The sequence below is a fragment of the Sceloporus undulatus genome, chromosome 1 (assembly GCF_019175285.1).
Source record: "Sceloporus undulatus isolate JIND9_A2432 ecotype Alabama chromosome 1, SceUnd_v1.1, whole genome shotgun sequence".
Taxonomy (NCBI): Eukaryota; Metazoa; Chordata; class Lepidosauria; order Squamata; family Phrynosomatidae; genus Sceloporus; species Sceloporus undulatus.
Window position 1 is genome coordinate 175,389,604 of NC_056522.1, and position 20,328 is coordinate 175,409,931.

The following is a 20,328-nucleotide window of genomic DNA, read 5'->3' on the forward strand; positions in this document are numbered from 1 at the left end:
GATGATGCCGATTTTACCCATGCACAGAAGTAACCAGGATTCAGTTTCTTCAAATCACACTCTCTAGCAGACACAGAACAGGAAAATAGATTCAGGCAAGCTTGGACCACAGCATCTCCAGAAAGCAGAGTAGGATGCAGGATAACAACATGAAGTAGGGAAAGCAGCAGCAATGGGTAGTCATAGCCACAAAGTACAGTGTGAACATAATTTTCCTGGGTTGCACAGCTCACTCATTGAGGCATGATCAATTACCTCCCTGCACTTCACACTACACTTACAAAACCTCTGAGAAATAGCAGACACCTGCACAACTATTTTTATGCTAGCATAATATTCCAGCAGAACACAGGACTGAATAATTTTGTAGGGTGCAAGCAGTCCTCCTCTGGGCATGCATGCTGCCAGGAGCAGAATATCATGAATTAGTTAGTGGCCAGGAAGCAGGTAGGGATAATCCATACACTCCCCAAGCAAAGAGTCCGAGGTGTTTATCACACAAGTTCAGACAGCAACATGTAAAACCCACTGATGCCAGAGCCACCAGATTCCACTGATCAATGTACCTCAAATCCGAATGGCTGACCTCTAAGTCAGTGGTCTTATTCAGATCACTGGCTCACATAAATCATGTCCCAACTTCCAGAGGGAAAGTTACTTATGCTTAGTTTGTTGCTGCCAAAAAAGCAATAATGACTTGGGACGTAAGTGTGGGGCACTAATGCACACCATTCTCTATTCTGGTCAATATTTGCACAGAGATATGGGAACTCTATTTCAATTTTCTCATTATCTAGAATGAATTCTTATAGATCATCTGTGATCACTTTTTTGTTTTCTTAATGTTGAGCATTAAGCCTATCTAGCTTGGCAATTTCCTCCATCACTTTCTTCAGTAATTACTCTAGGCCATTGTTGGTTTCTGCTAGTAGTATTGTGTTGTCTGCATGTCTTAGGTTGTTAATGTTCCTTCCCCAGAGCTTCATTCCTCCTGCCTCTGAGTCTCAGCCTGTGCATATGATATTTTCTGCATACAGGTTGAATAAATAGGGTGATTATATGCAGCCTTGCCTGACCCATTTGCCAATTAGGAACCATTCTGTGCATATCCAGAGAAGGCTGACCAAAATGGTGAAAGGTATGGAAACCATGCTCTATGAGGGGGATGTTCCCACTAGGTGAAACCCCGCGTTCTGAATCGAATCCAAGGAGTGGCGTTCCTATTAGGATCCGATTTAAACCTAGAACGGTTCTAGAGCAACCCGTAATCGTCCCCACTACAAATCGAATCGTAGAGCGGGATAAAAATTTAAATCGAATTTTCGTCATTTAACGCGTGTTAAAAAAACACTAGGGTCCGACCTACGTTTTTCCATTGATTCGAGTTAGGAACCAGAGTATTTAAATAGGAACGACAGCCTTTGAATCAGGTTAGATGGATGGGAGGAGCGGACTGCGATGGGGGCTGGCCTTGGAGGAGTTGCCCTTTCTGTCCCCATCCGTCGTGGCTGTTGCCATTTTTTTTGCTTCCCTCGCCCCTGTTGTCTGCTGTGGTCTTTCAATAAGAGATAAGGATTATTTTTATTTTTTATTTTAATGGTTTACAGGCGCTTAATCTCTTCAGCGCTTTAAGCGCATGGGAGTGACTTAGGGAGCTGGGTATGTTTAGCCTGGAGAAGAGAAGGATAAGAGGTGATATGACAGCCCTGTTTAAGTATTTGAGGATGGATCATTGTTTTCCGCTGCTCCAGAGAATAGAATGTGGAACAATGGCTGCAAGCTACAGGAAAAGAGATTCCCCCCTCAACATTAGGAGGAATTGCCTGACAGTAAGAGCTGTTTGAAAGTGGAACACATTCCCTTGGAGAGTGGTGGAGTCTCCTTCTTTGAAGGTCTGGTAATCTCTGAAGATGGCTGAATGGCCATCTGTCAGGGGTGCTTTGATTCTGAGTTCTACATGGCAGGGGGTTGGACTGGATGGCCCTTGTGCTCTCTTCCAACTCTATTCTGTGATTCTGTGATTCCCTATTATGTTCTGATGGCTGTCTCTTGTCATAATTACAGGTTGCACATCACATGATAATCAGATGTTGTGGCACTCCCATTCCTTTAAGATTAAGCCATAGCTTTTCATGATCTATGCAGTCAAAAGCTTTATTGTAATTAATAAAGCTCATGCAGATTTCATCTGGAATTCCCTGTTGCACTTCATTAACTATCTAATGAGTGTAATGTGATCCCTTGTGCCTCTTACATTCCTGAATCCACCTTACACCTATGTGATTTTGCACTCCATATATGATATGAGTCTTTGCTGCAGAATTATGAGCATAATTTTGCTTGTATGGGAAATTAGTGGAATGGTTCTGTAGTTTCCCCAATCTTTTGACTCTTTTTTTGTGGATGCAAATGTATATTGATCTCTTCTGGTCTTTGGGCAACAACTTTGTTTCGCATATTTGTTGGCAGATTTTTATTGGAACTATACCTGAATCTGTCACTGTGAATTTTAGCAGTTCTATTGATATGTAATCTGTTCCTGGTGGTTTATTCTTTCCAATCGAGTGTGGCTTTTACTTGTTTTCCATAATTTGGGATTCATCTTCATAAATTTCTTCCTCCCATGTGTCAGTTGACCTTTCACATTTTAATATAACTCTTCTGTGTATTGTCTTCTTGTTTTATGCATTCTGCAAGCTTTACTTTTGAAAAACTAAAATGATGCTGCCCTCTCCTGGATGTATATTCACTGTAGGCCCAATTCTATAATACTGTATATCATATGCATGTAAAGAAGAAGTGGGAAAAGTACAGCCACATGCACCCCAAGGTTGTTTTTGCACCCTGGAGCCCCCCCCCCTCACACACACGCACAAAGGGAGGGAGGAAGGGAAGGGGGGAGGGAGAGAGAGAGAGAGAGAGAGAGAGAGAGAGATTGATTTCCCTGTTCCTGCAAAAAATGGGAGAATGACAGGGTAATTTAAGTTTCCTAAGGCTTCATGCCTTGCCAAGGAAATAAAAATATTAAATATCAAAAATGTCAAAGCCAAGCCTATTAGGGTCTAGCTTTAAATTAGCAGAGTAGAAGAAATGTGCATTAGTCTAACTATGCTTCCCTAAGAATTGAGACTGATTCCAAAAACAACATAAGAATCTTGTAGTTCAAAACAAAGGTTTACTAATTACTGTACTTTAATCTCTCGTATATACATAAAGGCTTTATCCTGATCTCTTTATCTCACCATCTTTCCAAAAAAAGTTGAGAGAGGAGGAAGAGAGAAAACATGCAGTTTAGTTGAAAACCAAAGAGTTAATTTGGATGAGAGAGAGAGAGGAGTAGAAAATCCCTGTCTATCGGAGGAGGAGGAAAGAGAATGCAAAAGTCTTCCAACAGGAGTGAATTGCTACTTTTAGAATCCTCCTCTTAAGAGATACAAACACCCTTTTTAATACCAAGAATACCATTTTTTTTTTGTTCTGTTTTCTGTTGTTGACCTTTTTTTGTCCTGGGGTCTTGGCCATATTGGGAAGCCAGGTTGGGCCCCAAGGGAAAAATCAATCCCATGCAGTTACCCATCCTCAAGCAGGGACGTAGCCGGGGGGGGGGGGGGTTTGGGGGCCGGACCCCCCTTCCATTAGAAAAATGAATGGTGTGTACTGCTGCGCCACCGCAATCAAGCCCCATTATAATGGTGGCACTTAGTCTGGACCTCCCCTTCCTAAAATCCTAGCTACGTCCCTGCCTCAAGGAAACAGATGCCTATACATTGGGGTGGGGAAGACCAGCCTTGAGAGCACATAACCTGGACAGAGAATCTGCTGAGATGTGTCTTATCTGGCTTCAGTGGGACATTTTCCCATCTGTGTGGAAATGCATATGTCAATTAACAAAATCTTAGAACAGTGAAGCTCCTTTCCTAGTCTTGTTACTTCTTCCTTGCCCTCCTTTTCCTTATCCTCTGTCTAGCTTAAGGGTTTTCAGCAGCATCACATTGGGAGGATGATGGAGAACTAGAAAAACAGACTTTCAATTACGGGTTGCTGCAGTAAACAATGCAATAAAGTCTGAGGTGCAAAAGAATGAGATTCTACAGTAGTTGATACTACTGCCGTTGTGCGCCTGCCAACACAGGCAACATATATTGCAACTGCCTCCAGAATCCCTGAGCAAGCTGAATAACTGAACAGAGAGAAAAGAAGGAAAGTAGATAAGCCTGCCTCACCAGCTCCCCCCAAGGTATTAAAACAAACATAGATTTAGAAGTGTGGCAAAAAAGTGGAAAACATGAGAAAAGTGGAAACTGGTAAAAGGAAGTTGATGGAATAGAGGGTATGCTTATGAAATTTGCAGATGGCACCAAATTAGGAATAGCAAATACCCCACAAGAGAGGATCAAAATTCAGAATGATCTTAATAGATTAGAAAGCTGGGCCAAAAGTAACAAAATGAATTTCTACACAGAGAAATGGATGGTACTGCCCTTAGGCAGAAAAAAATGAAATGCATAGATATAGGGTGGGGGGCACCTGTCTTGACAACAGTTCATGTGAAAGAAATCTAGTAGTCCTAGTACACCACAAGTTGAACATGAGTCAACTGTGGTACAGAAGCTAAAAATGCCAATGCTGCATTCATAGAGGTACAGTGGCTAGATCAAGGGAAGTAATAGTACTGTACCACTCTGTTCTGCTTTAGCCAGGCCATACATGTTCTGAACACCCCAGTTAAAAAAAGATGTGGACAAGCAGGAGCACGTTGAGAAGAAAGCAACCATGCTCTATGAGAGACTTAGGGAGCTAGGTTTTTAGCCTGGAGAAGGGAAAGAAGTCTTAGAATGGTCCTGTTTAAATATTTGAAGGAATGTCACATCAAAGATGAGGCTTTGTTTCTGAAGCTCCAGAGAACAAGAACAATGGATTCAAGCTACAGGAAAAGATTCCACCTCAACATTAGGAAGAACTTTCTGACAGTAAGAGCTGTTCGACAGTTTAATATGCTGCCTCAGAGTGTGGTAGAGTCTATGATCCAAAACACACTGCAGAAATAATCCAGTCTGAAATGTTTTTTGTTTACTTATACAAAGCTTACCTGACCTGGTTGTTTCATTTCACATGTCCATATTGTTAGGCCTGAAAAAATATTGCTGAAACGTATTGACTAGCACTTCTTATAGTAGTGCAAGAACCTGTCCTTTTCATGTTATTGCTGCCTCTGGTACTAAATTTTCTGTTAGTCATACCCAAGAACAGATCTACTTCATTAACCTATGTCTGCCAGTATATTACACAGAATCTATTCAAATTCAGCAAAACTTTGTTGTTCATCTCTACAACCAGTCAAACTTTCATATTTTTACTGATTGCATTTATTCTACTGGTGAACAGTCTGCATATAATATTCACATCAGTTTCCAAAACACCTTTAATTCTTTAAAAACTTAGGACCACCAAAACAAAGTTCTATGTAGACTAGCATTCTGACCACAGTGGCCAACCAACTGGATGCCCACAAATAGGCTACAAGTGCAACAGAACTCTTCCATTCATGTTCCCCAGCAACTGGTATACATAAAATTATGTTGCCTCTTACACTGGAGGTTATATATATATATATACACACACACACACACACACACACACACACACACCATTAATAGCAGCCATTGATAGCCTTATTCTATCTGCTTTTATAATTCTGCTTTGGTTAGTGAGAATCATGAGACTGATCCGGACCAGAGCAGACTATAAACTGGACATGTCCAAGTCGGGTTTTATAAGTTTAAGTGAGTGTGTTCTGAATATGGCTAATTTTCCAACCCATCATTCTGAACAAAAAGACCAATTTCACAATGCCTTTTCAGAATACTGGATTTTTTTTTTAAAAGAATCATAGAATCATAGAAACCGCAAGGGCCATCCAGTCCAATCCCCTGCCATGCAGGAAATCACAATCAAAGCATCCCCGACAGATGGACATCCAGCCTCTGTTTGAAGACCTCTAAGTAGGCTTGCCATATCCCGCCTGTGGGTGGGACTTTCCTGGTTTTGGGCGGGTCCGCACGGTCCCGCCCTGGGTTGGCCCCGTCCCCGGGATTTCCCCCGCCCCCAGGCTTTGTTGCAAAGTGTGCAACAGCAGTGGCGGGGGAAAAAGAGGCCTCTGTAGGCCTCTCTCCTTTGGCGGGGGGGCTTCCTTCCCCTCTTTGGCTCCACTGGAGCCGAGGGAGGGAAAGAAGCCTTGCCTGCCGAGGCCAGACTTCTTTCCCCGCCTGAGCTCCGTCGGCAACAATGGAGCCCAGGCGGGGGAAAAAAGTCTCCCTGAGGGGAGGATTCCTTCTCCGCCTGGGCTCCATTGGCAAAAACGGAGCCCAAGGGGAAAAGAAAGCCTCCCTGGGGGTGGATTCCTTCTCCGCCTGGGCTGCTTCCAACAGAGCCCAGGCGGAGAAGGACTCCTCTCCTCAGCGAGGCTCTTTTTCAAATGTAGGATTAAAAAAAAAGGTCCTACATTTGAAAATTTTGTCCTACATTTGTCCCAGTTTGGAGGTCCGGACTAACGGCAACCCTACCTCTAAGGAAGGAGACTCCACTACAGAACGAGGGAGTTTGTTGCACTGTCGAACAGCCCTCACTGTCAGGAAGTTCTTCCTAATGTTGAGGAGGAATCTCTTTTCCTGCAGTTTGCATCCATTGCTCCGGGTCCTAGTCTCTGGAGCAGCAGAAAAAAAAAAAAAAAAAAAAAAAAAAAAAAAAAAAAAAAATGCTAGGAAACACAGGCATAGGGGGGGGGGGAGGTGCAATGCATATGACCCAAGTTAAATCTCAGCTATTACAGTCAGCCTGCACCATATGCAGGCTTCCCTTACGCAGCTTATGCTGAAGCTGTGGTGCAATTCAATGAATGGCACGCATGCCTATGGCGCACATGTCACTCCACTCCACGTGCACGTGTCCCATTGTTTTCAATGGGGCACAAGCATACACAGTTTCCCCCTTACATGGGGGCTGGAATATATCCCCCATGTAAGGGAAGGGCGGACTGTATTACCAGTCGGTCAGCTGACCAAAATCTTCACCCATGGAATGATGTAATTTATAATTTAAAGCATTTCTTGAGATGGAAAGAAAAAGTCTGTGATGTGGAGGCAGAATTAATGTTATAAATTTTACATGAAATATGACATGAGACACTAATTTCTGATTACTCTGGAGTGAATAGTGTGTCCAGATGCTAGAAAGATTTACAGATCACGGATCAATCATTTGGCAAGAAAGAGCAGTACTCCAGGTTTCTCCACATTTATTTTCTGCTGTGAGTCACATGACTTCTGTAACAGTTGTGCTCTTTATAGTTCTCCCACATTAAACCATATATCCTCTCTTCAAGTACTGGGTTAAAAAGGTAAAGGTATTTCCCGTTGACAAGGTTGTCAAGTTGTGTCCGACCGTAGGGGGAAGTGCTAATTTCCATTACTAAGCCAAAGAGCCAGCGTTGTCAGAGACTATTCTGTGATCATGTGGCCAGCATGATTGCACAGAATCATGCTGTTTACTGGGTTACTACATGAAAATTAGGCACTTTCTAGGAATACACATATTAGCTTTGTTTTCAGTGTCAGGATTTAGAGGGCGACACTGGCTTCCTGAAGGTCCCTCACAGGAATGCTTGCAGCAAAGCCCTTTAATAACACTATCATTCAGATAAAAATTCAAGGCTGAGAATATATTATAATATAATATAATAAGAAAATAAAAAGTCAAAAATTTTCACTGTATTCATTTCAGGCCCCAGTCTATGGAAGAGTTGGGAACTCCTAAAAATATGTTGCAGATAAAAATATCAATTTGTGTTGATGTGTACCACTTTCAAATAATACCAAAATTGAGACAGGACACATAGAACTCCAGGAAGGGAAATGAATTGAGAAGTGAGAACTATATTATGCAAAGTCAGCATATAGATCAGCTAGGTGAGTAGCGTTCTTATGGAAGAAGAAGAAAGTCTGAGAGACATCAGCTGCTGTGCATGGTAACATCATAACAAAAAATAAACTGAGTGTGTCAATTACAAACCTCACAGAATACCTACACATTAACACCTCTTCAAAATACTACTAGTACCCATATCTCACAATCTCACATCTTAGTACATGCAACAGATTCAACTTCAGAAACCAAAGCCCAAACAACATAGAAGCAACAGTCTATTTAATCAATTTTCATCATCACTGGATTTTTCTACTGAATCATTTTCATAATTTTCATTTTCATATTCAGAAGCATCTTGGTCATCATGATTTGACTGAGCCTCTCCATCCTCCTCTTCTGCCTCTTCCTCTTTCTCCTCTTCCTCCTCCTCCTCCTCATCTTCCTTTTCATAGGACTGAACAGACTGGATTAGAGATTTCTTTTCCTCTCCCTGGGATTCTTTATCTTCTATTTTGTCTTCAGTATCACTAGAAGGGGAAGAGGAAGTGGAGGAAGGACAGATCATTTCTTTAAAAATATTAAAAAATAAATGATAAAATAGCCATCAGGTAAAAAATAAAACTGCCACAAATCACATTTTGGAAGAAAGGCAGGATCTAAGGATGTAAGTTAACAAACATACTACATACATAAGGAAATATTTTTTGTTTTGTGTTGCTGTATTGGTATTTCATTAATTCCCACTCAAACACTGTTAAATTTAACTTCACATAGTGGTCTGAGTGTTGGACTATGACTCTGAAGACCAGGGTTCAATTCTATGTTCTGCCATGAAACCCACTGGGTGACCTTAGGCAAGTCACATTCACTCAGTCTCAGGGGATGGCAATGGCAAACTCCCTCTGAAGAGACCTGTCAAGAAAACCCCACAATAGGGTCATCGTAGGTCAGAAATGACATGAAGGCATACAACAACAAAATACAGTACTGTATCTTGGTTTTTGCAGAAAGTCTTGATACTAGAAACAGCACTCTTATTCAGTCTGTGAGAACTGGGGGTAGAACCACCAATATTAACAACTGAGGACCTATAAAACCTAGCAATAGCAAGTACATTTTTATACTGCTTATCACTGCACTTAAGCACTGCCTAAGCAGTTTACAATATGTAAGCCAATTCCCCCAACAAGCTGGGTACTCATTTTAGCAACTTCGGAAGGATTCCAGGCTAAGTCGATCCTGAGCCCCTGGCTGGTATTGAACTCACAACTTTGTGGTTTGTGAGTGAATGGCTGCAATACAGGCACTTAACCACTGCGCCACCAGAGTTCCTATAAGGGCCCTGGCCAAAATTTAAAAGGCCAATGCAATTCCAGGCTGAATCAACAGACGTACAGTGGCTAGATCAAGGAAAGTAATAATACGACTCTATTCTGCTTTGGCCAGGCCTCATCCGGAATACTGTGTCCAGTTTTTGGCACCACAATTCAAAAAGGATGTTGACAAGCTGGAGTGTGTACTGAGAAGGGCAACCAAAAATGGTGAATGGTCTGGGAACCAAGGCCTATGAGGAGAGACTTAGGGAGGTGGGTATGTTTAACCTGGAAAAGAAATGTTTAAGAGGTGATATCCCTGTTTAAATATTTGAAGGGATATCATATTGAGGATGAAGCAAGTTTGTTTTCTGCTGCTCCAGAGAATAGGACATGGAACAATGGATGTAACCTACAGGAAAAGAGATTCCACCTCAACATTAGGAAAGATTTCCTGACTGTAAGAGCTGTTTGACAGTAGAACACACTCCCTCAGAGAGTGGTGGAGTCTCCTTCTTTGGAGGTCTTTAACCAGAGGGTGGGTGGACATCTGACAGGGGTGCTTTGATTCTGTGTTCCTGCATGGCATGGGGTTGAACTGGATCACATTTGTGTTTTCTTCCAACTCTATGATTCTAAGCTTATACTAATTAACAAAAAATACACAGTGCTCCTAGTGGTCACTGTGCAAAAAAAAAAGGCAGATTCTCTCCTCAGGCATAGGAACTGTAACATTTAATACAGGTTTTAAAATGGAAACTGGACCTTCCCCAAGATTCTCTTGTGTTCTGTTTTGTGGGCATAACTCCCTCTGTATCCAGACTGTTGCAGGTGAGATCAAACTGCAACAGTTTGGTTCTCCCAGTTTGTAAAGATAATGATAGCAAACAAAGAATTACTAAGACTTTCAAATTATCCTGCCAATAGAAAACAAGCAAGTGATGAAATCTGCCTTATGTTGTTTAATAAGGACCCAGAAATTGCAAAACAACACACCTCCTATCTGAGGAAACTGACAGATTAGCCTGGCTTTAAGATCAAACTTCCAAACTTTGATTGTTACTCAGATTCATAAACCTCACTTCAGAAAACTGTCATTCAGTTTTCAGAACACAGCAATCCACAACCCCTCTGTATCTATCTTGATACTAGAAGCATGTTAAAATTTTGGCCAGTACTAGTTAAATCTGGTTAAAATGTATGAGTCCAGAGGATCAGAAGTTGGATATTTCCAGTGGAGACTCTTTGCAACCTCTCTTTCCTAGCCACCACTGCTAAGAAACAAGTGCGGCTACTGTCATGCTCACCAGAGAACCCAATTCTATTATTCACATTCGTGAGCAAGGAATAAAACATTGTGGGTACATATCTATTTTTCCATGCCAGTTCTTGTTCTTCCAGCATAATCATTTTACTTGGTACACTATAATCCAAGCTAGAAAAAAAATATCCATGGCCATTTTGGGTCTCACTGAATGTAATGCATTTGAAGTACTTTTGATCACCTATCCCCCAACCTACACACTTGTAGACAAAGAGCTGTGACAGGTTCTTGCTATTTTTCCATGGAGAAAGCATTACAGGCAAAAGCACCATGCACATGAGGCTCTGGACTAGGGAGTTGAAACCTGGTATGATACCTCTAAAAGTGCTCTTCAGAAGACAGTTGTTCCTCCTTGAGAGTAGTAAGTACTAAACTCTCAGTCTCCCAGCTTAATGTAATAAGGGAAAGCCATTTACCTTCTGATGTCTGCTGTTGCCAAGATTTCAGAACCATTACTGGAAAGGCCCTGCAAATGCATTTCTGCAGGAGATTGTCCTTTCTCTGAGACAAACTCTTCATGCAGCCCCAGTTCCCGGAGTATATCAGAGTAATGCCTCTCTGCTGCTATCCGTGCATTTTTCTACATTTATGGAAGGGGGAAAGAATAACAAAATTAAAACATCAACAATGTGTCTTCAAGTTTAAATGTATATGGATTTATCTGTATTTAAATATATAGTTTTGTACTTGTCAAATGACCATTACTTCAGAACATAGAAGATACACAAACAAAAAATGTCAACTAACACTTCCCTTAGTTGAAATAATACAAGAGTTGAGACAGCACATTAAATGAACTGCCAGATACTACACCTGGACCCTGCCTCTCTACTCACAGACAGTAAAAAGACCTGCAATCCTGAGGGAAAAGATGGTATACTGTCCCAAGATACCATCCACCAAAAGTGGCAGTTATAATGCTGCATTGTTTTACATAAACCACCTCAGGATCCTTCTAGACATAAAGGCATGAAGGAATTCAAATAAATATCTCTGTACAAAGAATCATAATTTTATTGGGTGGTGTCTCCTTGGTGCTTTATGCTTTGACTTATACGGGTCACGACCGCAGAGAAAGAAATAAGATATCTTCATTGGGACGTTACTGTGTATCACACAAAGCAGGCAGGCAGTAATCATTGGTTATAGATCTGGCAAATGAAATGAAGCCAGCATAACAACAGGGAAGGAGGCATAAATTATATAATCTCAAGATAAATTCTTGAATGTAAGAAAAAAGAAAAGTTGGAATCTTAATAATGGTAATAAATTTAGCAAAGAGATTAAGAGGTCAATAACCTGTGTAGCTTGTTCCAACAACAGTGGCCTCTTTTTCACCCTTTCTTCCATTTCTTCCAGTTCCTGTAGATATTCTCTCATTCTCTGCTTTTCATGTTTCCTGTTTTTTGATATACCATAACATGCACATGGTATGGAATTTAAATATGAGCTTTTTTAATACATTAAAAATAAAAGGGGCAATTCTAGACTATGCTACAAGCTGTGAATGCCTGCTACTAAAGGTCTTGCATCTAGTGTACAAGAACTGGGAGGTATATTGCAGGATACCTGAATGTTTTTAACTTCAGTTTATATATCTGAGCAAGGCTCTGATGTGGATCATTTGCTTCAGCCCGAGTGCTTATAAGTCTCTGTATTTCTTTTGCTCTGTGTTTCTGTTTTGCTCGCCTCCTTTTCTGTTCTTCTTCCATCTTCCGTTTTTCCTCAGCTGAATCCCTAAATGAGAAAATAAATAAATGCTAAATACATTTAAATTCCTCCAAGTGTTTGTAATAATTTCTTAAGGACATGGCCACATGGATCAAGAAATAATGTATATTGTAATCATCAATTGCAAGCAAACATATCAGTGGTTTTTCCACCCTGTTAAAGAATACAGCCAGCCATGCACCTTAATCTCAGAGGAAGAGCCACTGCCATAACCATCATAACCAAGACAGAGCTCATGGATTTGCTAGCCTCATAGGTCATCTTCTGGTATTTCATCTACCGACACAGACCTGACTCTGGATTAATCTGTGGTGCCTGGAGAAAATGTCAGGCTCATCAGGAATAACTCCGGGACAACATATTTGCAAGGTCCTTGTGTAATCATGGCTGGGCAAAATGTGACCTGCTGGCTGAATACAGTCTCCCAGGGGCCCAGAGCAGCCCTTCATATACCCCACCTTTTGTTGTTGCTGTTGTTAATGAAAAAAGGCTCTTGCACTTGACATATGTTAGGCCTCTCCATGGGAGGCTTTCTCAAATCTGGAAGAGACTTCTGGTCACATCTGGCTTGGGGAGGGGTGGGATTCCAGTTATGGGAAAAAAAATCAGGAGAATGTAGAGAAGGTGCACCCTCCGATGTCCAGCAAGAGCTCTGGAAGTTGTCCACCCTGGTATAAACTGTTGCTACTGATGCATCTAATGGGGGAACAGCAAAAATCCCTAAGTCCACTGAGTATGGTATAGCAGCATAGTTGTTTCTTTATATTCCCATGCTATACACCAGTTGTATAATGAAGAGCAGAAGGGAAAGTAATCTGCCTCTTTCACACTTACTTTATGTAGCATTTCTTTCCGGTCCAGTTCCTATACACAAAATAACTCAGCAGAGGATATGAGAGAAAGAAAAATCAAGGTAGAGTAAGAAAAGAATACACTCTCATTTCTTTTTGGTCCAGTTCCTATACACAATAACTCAGCAGATGATATAAGAGGAAGGAAAATCAAGGTAGAGTAAGAAAAGAATACATTCTTACTCTTCTTCTAACAACATTATAATGATTTGTTCATATATATTTGTCTATATACAAATACTGACCTTTATTCTATGTATAGAAAAGCAGGGATATAAACCTGATGGTTTGCAGTGCTTGAAATCTGTCTTGTTCTTTCAGCCCCTGTGTTACAGACTGCTAACAGGATTCATTGAAGTCACTATGGCTGGTAATTCATGGTATCACACATACTTCCACTGACTTCCTCCCATACTACAGCCATACAGAATCCTTTTTGTACTAATTTACTCATAAATCATTATTCCCATGAAACTAATGGTAATAGTTGTGATATAAACAACTGATAAAATTAAAATTATACCTTTAAATTACAATATCACATACACATAATAAATGTGTTTACATATACATAGTTTCATGTGATTAAAGTTAAAATTTGGTAAAATATGATGTTATTAAATGTTATTAAAATATGATGTTATAATTTTAAAAATTAATTAAAATTTGAAATCCGAAATTTGAATTAAAAAACCATGGGGCTTCTCTTTTCTCCTCCCACTGACCCTTGCCCCATTCACACCATCTCTTCAGCATTTTAAAGAGATACAGGAAAATGCCACAGTCTATTTCTTCCAAAATACAGATGTCTGAGGATCAGTGGCATCACCCCCCTTAGGGTATCACTTGATGCGATCCGCACCCCTCTTGAGACACCACTAATAGGACCTATAAATTATATTAGAGGTATGGAGCCATGACGCAAATACTTTGAATTCAGATTCCAAGCCTTTTTAGGACAGTTTCACAGCAGCACCAGATACAAGTAATGGTAGTGAACATTTACTGAAGAAATACTGCAACAAATAAAACCAGTGTATCATATCCTAGCAACAACATGTTTTTATTTATCATGAGTAACATGGGATTAATTTATAAGAACTGCACCACTCCAAGCCAATGAATGGCTCACCTTATGGCTTGTAATCGTCGTCTTGTAGTTTCTGTAATTCTTGGTGATGTGGGTTCTTCACAGCCTAAAGGAGATGAATTTGTATTCAAATTCCTCATTTGGGGGCTACATCTTGAAGAAGCATAGGGCCAACGTGTTTCCTTTAATTTTTTTTCATCCATTTGGATGTCCTCTAGAATCTTCTCTTTGTTAGAAGGGATATTAGCAGTACGGAGAGTGAAAGGTTCACAGACTGTGATGTGTTTCACATTCTTCTGTCTGTGAAGCTGCTTCTGAAATTTTTTATGTAACAATTCAAAATCTGGGACCTGGATTTTGGGTCGTGGTTTGCATTCCAGTTCTTCAGTATGGTCACGGCAGCATTGCTCCCTATGCTTACTGGCACCTTTCTTTCCTAATCTATTGCTGGGAAGAGATGAATTACGCAAAAGCTCTTCAGATCTCATCTGTATTCGAATTTCTCTGTAAAGCGCTTCCTCCTTTAGCTTCTCACTGGTTTCTGAACTGTAGATAAATTTAGGAACTGGCTTTGCTTTGAATATTTTTGCCTTTTCTGGAAAAGAAAAGTCCTTCAATTGTACTCTCCTCAGTTCTTTCTTTTGTGCTTCTCTTTCAATAAACTTGAAAGGCTTTTGCATAGCTAGAAGGATTTCTCTCCTCCTTTCTCTAAGGGACTTCCTATGCTCTTCATTTTGCTTCATTATTTCATGATACAGAGGGACAAAGACATAAGCAGGCACTGGATTGGCACGGAACTTCTTCTGACACTCTGCTTCCTCCTCCCATTGTTTCTTTAGCAAGTTATTTTCTAGTTCGATCAGTGACTTTGATTTGATGTTCTGTTGTCTTTTCTTTGCTTCTCGAATAGTCATCTGGAAAGGCTGAGGTACTGTGATCTTTGGGGACCATTTCTTCTTCTTCCTAATCCTCGTAGTCTTTTGCAAAGTCTGTAATATGGGTGAGGTATCCTGGCTGTAGTGAGAATAATCATCCGAGGAACTTCTATCACACAGATTTTCAATTTGCTCCTTTTGAAACATTAGTAATTCTTCTTCACTGTCATCTTCATCTAAATCTAACTCTTCATCAGAAGTATCAGAAAAATTTGAATGGAAAGAATTCTTTAAATCAGGCTCAGAAAATGATGTATGTATCTTCTGATTTTGAAGTGAATTCATCCCATTTGTTGATCTAAAGACAACAAAATATTAATGTTAGTGTTTGGAATGTTTTAAAACACAGCTGGATGAAATAAGAGATACTGTAGAACCCTGTGCCTTGATGAACAAGAGAAAGGCAAAGCACCTACACAAGTTGGTCATATTGAGGAGGGAGCAAGCTTATTTTCTGCTACTCCAGAGACTAGGACCCGGAACAATGGATGCAAGCTGCACTGCAACATTAGGATGAACTTCTTGACAGTAAGGGCTGTTCAACAGTGGAACAAACTCCCTCGGAGTGTAGTGGAGTCTCCTTCTTTGGGGGTCTTTAAATAGAGGCTGGATGGCCATCTGTCAGGGGTGCTTTCATTGAGAGTTCCTGCATGGCAGGGAGGTTGGACTGGATGGCCCTTGTGGTCTCTTCCAACTCTATGATTCTATGGTTCAAATCTCTGGACTTAAGTCAATACACTATGTTGGCCTATCTATTCTGGGCTCCAGCTCCTCACCTTCCTTACCGAAAGCCTGAAAGACACCAGTCTTGCATAAAAACACAGCTACCCTCTTCAGAACAGAAACAAAGGCCCCATACAGACTGCCAAAATAAAACTGCTTCAGGTCACTTTGGAGGTATGCTGTTTAAATGATGCATGCATCCCAAGAGTCCGGAAGCTGCGCCAAAGCCATGACTGGATCATGGCTTTGGCATGGCTTCCAAACTCTTAGTATGCATGCATCATTGAAGCAGCATGCCTCCAAAGTGACCCGAAGCAGCTTTATGTTGGCCTGTCTTTATGGCGCCATAAGAATTTCTTCAATCCAGTAGCTTTTCCTATGAGAAATTCCTTTCAGGCTGAACTGCACATGGAATCTTAGATGAACATACCTGCACCAATTCCATAGTTTCTGCCTTTTAATATGTATCAAGGGCTTGCATTTCAATCATTAGGTAAATTTTAGTATAAAGCAAGAGGAAACATCCTAATTTTAGAGGCACTAAAGAGGCACAACAGTGGTGGTGAGAATGGAGGGAATTTGGGCAGCCATGGATCATGTGTAAGTGAAACTGCAGGTACTGTCCTGCAGTTATTGGGGCTGTACTGTAGTAAAATCCTGTTTGTACTAGCACGAAGCAACCTGCAGGCTCAGAATGTGGTAGGCGAAGTATGGAGAGGGGTTCACGATTTTTCTTAGTTCTGAAAAACCAACCACTTGTTTACCTTCTTTGGGCATCCAAAACACTTAAATAGTAAAATTTTAGTGCAATTCATTAATATGTGTGCAGTAATTACTGTATTCAAATGAATGAAAACAACTATGTACAGACTGTCATACACTATACCTGTGACTCATATCTGTGTTGGTTAAAGGCTGTACTCCTTTCAGATACAGTTTATTCTGATACATGTTTTCCAGTTTTGCCATGGTCTCCAGGTGAGCATTCTTAAGTTCTTCCAGCTTTAAATAATATTCTTGGTTTGAAAGATACATTTTGGAGATGTCTATCTGATTTCTGCAGTCAGTATGCACATCTGAACTCTGTTCTCCCTCAGGCTGCAAGCTATTCTAAAAAAAAGAAGACAAATATCAAAATTTTCATATGATAAAATTAGTTTGATTCCTTGCCAAACAAATGGTTCTGCAACACCAGTTGTAAATGTTTCAGTGTTTGAGCTTCCAGGAAGAATGTACATTGATCTGTGTAAATTATGAGAAAGTATTTACATAAGTTTTGTTGGGACATCAGCCAATAACAAGTTCCTCCAAGTCAGTCCATCTTACAACCTATATATCTACAACAAAGCCCTACTTTCTACTAAATATCAATGTGGTGTAGTGCTTTAGACCGTAGGAGACTGAGACTGAGACCTGGAGTTGGGAGGTCAACATTCTAGTCCCCGTGGAGCTATGAACATTGGGTGACCATGAAACAGTTACTCTCCTCTCGAAGTCCTATGGTCTTCTAAAGCTTCAGAAATAATCACATGTCAATGATGACCGAAAGACTGCTTTGTTTAGCTGTGCATAATCTTGTTTCAGCTCTTTTTGTGTAAAGCTCATTAAGAGATATAGATAGACTTGCTGTAATGAAACCATCTGGCATCTGTCTTTCCGAAGAATAACTATACTGTGATATACACATTATCAGAAATATTACTTGTCGTAATGTCTCTACTGAGTACACCATAATGAAAATAAAACAATCTTCAGAGAAAATTAATAACACGTGTTTTTCCTTAAGCTAGAGAACGTTGAATGTGGTTGTTCATTTGCAGTCTTTTTGCACAGCCAACTTTAAAATATAAATCTTTATTCTTAGGATACATTACAACTTATTAAAGTAAATGTTAGGCCTGTTACAGACTGCCAAAATAAAGCTGCTTCGTGTCTCTTTGGAGGTATGCTATTTAAATGATGCATGAGTCCTAAGAGTCCGGAGGTCGTGCCAAAGCCACACTCCATTCCTAAGCACCGGAGCGCAGCTTTGGTGCAGCTTCTGGATTCTTAGGGTGCATGCATCATTTAAACAGCATACCTCCAAAGAGACCCGAAGCAGCTTTATTTTGACAGTCTGTATCAGGCCTTAGTTTCAGCCTTCAGTGCTCAAGTCAGAGCTACCTTCCAACAAAACTATTTTTATTTTTAAAGGATTTTAAAAAAAATTAAATCAGATCTCAAAAAGTTCTTGAAACAATTAGTTTAAAAAGAAGCTAGGTCAAAGACATATTATTTCTAATTATTTTCTCTAAATATATTAACAGAGGTAATGAAGGTGGGAGATAGCCTGATCAGTTCTACTGCAAGGGTGATGTTCCCAAAATGTATGCTCTTTCCCTCTTTCTCAAAGCCTTCCCTCTCTCTAAGCCCCGGACAGAGAAAGTCAAGAAATACAGAAATCAAAAAGATGAAACCAATGAGAACACGGACATAAATGCAGAATAATAATGCTGGAGATGTCTTTTTAATGAACTGAAAATTAATCTGAAAACAAATTAGTATTGCTTATATTTCTAGTGAAATCTAAATTTCTGAATATGAATACAGCTATGCTTACAGTAGGAAAAAACAGTTACATAGAATATTCTTCACTAGTAATTTAAATGATAAAAACTCTTTCAGAAAAGCAATGTAGATCGCAATTTCTACCAATCTGACTGAAATTAAATCAACTGTGCCTAGTACATCAAAAGTGTGCATGAGGCACAAACGCAGACCGCACAGCCCTCAACAGGTCGAGAAAAACATCATCAGTTAAATGAATGCTGGTCTCTTAGCTGTATGAGGATGGAGGGGACAGAAGCATAGCCAGTTTTGACAAGAACCTTCCAATACATATATCAGACTTTTTCCAACTGTATAGCAGGGAAGTAAATGTCAGCAAGTAGTTTTCCTCAACTGCTGAGTGACAGTGGACTAGTAAATCTTCAGTTGTTGAATTTCTTCATGCCCTGCAGCTGATCAAAAGAAGCCAGGACCCAAGCTTGTGTGAATAGGGATGGCGAAACATCAGGAAGAAACTCTAATAGAACATGGCCACATAGCCTGAAAAACCCACAAGAAACTATAGATGCCGGCCATGAAAGCCTTCAGCGTCATAGTGTTCTCTTGTTTGTTTTGTTGCGTGCCTTCAAGTCATTTCTGACTTATGGCGACCCTAAGGAAACCCACTGGGTGACCTTGGGCAAGAAGTCACACTCTCTCAGCCTCCTCAGGGGAAGGCAATGAACAAATCTTGCCAAGAAAACCCCACAATGGTTTGGCCTTAGGGTCGCCATAAGTCACAAATGACTTGAAGGCGCACAACGACAACAACCCTGGCGAAACCACGGCTTCAGGAAAGAGCCAAGCCCCAGAGGCTTCCTTTGCGGAGAAGGAGTGGCATTCACAGGCGGCCTCACAACCGCAAGGGAGGACTGGGCACCGCAAAATGGAGGGCACTTGAGGCATGCCCAAAATGGAGAACAGTTTGTAATCCCTCCTGGACAGACTATACTTGTCCCTCCACATTCTCTGGAGTTGGGGGAACAGGACCCCCCTGAATGTGGAAAAACACTATTCTTTTTTGACCTGAGAGAAGACCTCTCTAGGAATCTCTAGGTCCTCCAGGGCAACTCTGTGGTTGATATCTGCCAGACATTGGCCATAGATTGTGCTGGAGTTGCCTTGGAGGACCTAGAGATTCCTAGAGAGGTCTTCTCTCAGGTCAAAAAAGAATAGTGTTTTTGTTATTTGCCGTTTTCCCACATTCATGGAGGGAGTGTCCTCTCTAGGAATCTCTAGGTCCTCCAGTGCAACTCTGTGGTCGATATCTGCCAGGCATTGGCCATAGATTGCGCTGGAGGAGCTACAATCTCTACATCCTTCAGTGCAGTTTTGGTTGAAGCTGACCATAGAGTTGTGCTGGAGGACCTAGATATTCCTAGAGAGAATATGCTGCCAACTTCTCTCCTGGAGAGAAGGCTGAAATGGGGGCGTGTCCGGGGAAAGGAGGACCCGCCTGGCCACCCTCTCTTCTCCTCCTCCCACCTGCAGCTCTCTCCTTCCCTCCTTCTTCTGCTGCTGCTCCTCGTAGAGGGCGATCGGCGCCCTTGTCCTGGGGTCCAGGGGCCTCCGGAGGCAGGAGGCGGCCAGCGAAGCGGCCCGGTGCGAGTCCTCCATCCTTGGTTTCCAAGGCTCCCAGACGCTGTTGGCACGTCGCTACGGCGCCTCGCAGGGGACCAAAGACCTCGGCCGGGCAGCGAACGCGCGCTGCTGACGTCAGCAGAGAAGGCCGGACTTCTCATCGCTGCTCATTGATAAAGCCTTAAGAGATAAGCTCGCCTCCTGTTGCATTGTGGGGCCTGTAGTCCAGGGAAGCCCAAGAGCTCTCTGACTGAGGATTCTAAATGCCCCC

At 41.2% G+C, this 20,328-nt stretch overlaps 1 protein-coding gene across 1 annotated transcript; it reads right to left on the bottom strand.

Moving 5' to 3' along the window:
• Positions 1-7,295: 7,295 nt before the first annotated feature.
• On the bottom strand, positions 7,296-20,099 carry FAM161A (FAM161 centrosomal protein A). Its single transcript, XM_042445049.1, has 7 exons — positions 19,962-20,099; positions 16,777-17,000; positions 14,275-15,465; positions 12,130-12,297; positions 11,860-11,959; positions 10,977-11,140; positions 7,296-8,450 (listed from the first exon to the last, which is right to left on the bottom strand). Exons 1-7 carry the CDS (start codon positions 20,091-20,093, stop codon positions 8,207-8,209), a joined length of 2,223 nt encoding a protein of 740 aa, XP_042300983.1. The 5' UTR covers positions 20,094-20,099; the 3' UTR covers positions 7,296-8,206.
• Between the last annotated feature and the right edge of the window lie 229 nt (positions 20,100-20,328).

Bases quoted from the DNA above. Each gene is read 5' to 3' on its own strand.
- FAM161A (XM_042445049.1), bottom strand. From the start codon at position 20,093: ATGGAGGACTCGCACCGGGCCGCTTCGCTGGCCGCCTCCTGCCTCCGG. The intron at 11,960-12,129 runs GTATCCTGCAAT...ATCAAAAAACAG, and splicing joins CTGAAGTTAAAAACATTCAG to GAAACATGAAAAGCAGAGAA. The intron at 8,451-10,976 runs GTAAATGGCTTT...TTCCCCTTCTAG, and splicing joins GCAACAGCAGACATCAGAAG to TGATACTGAAGACAAAATAG.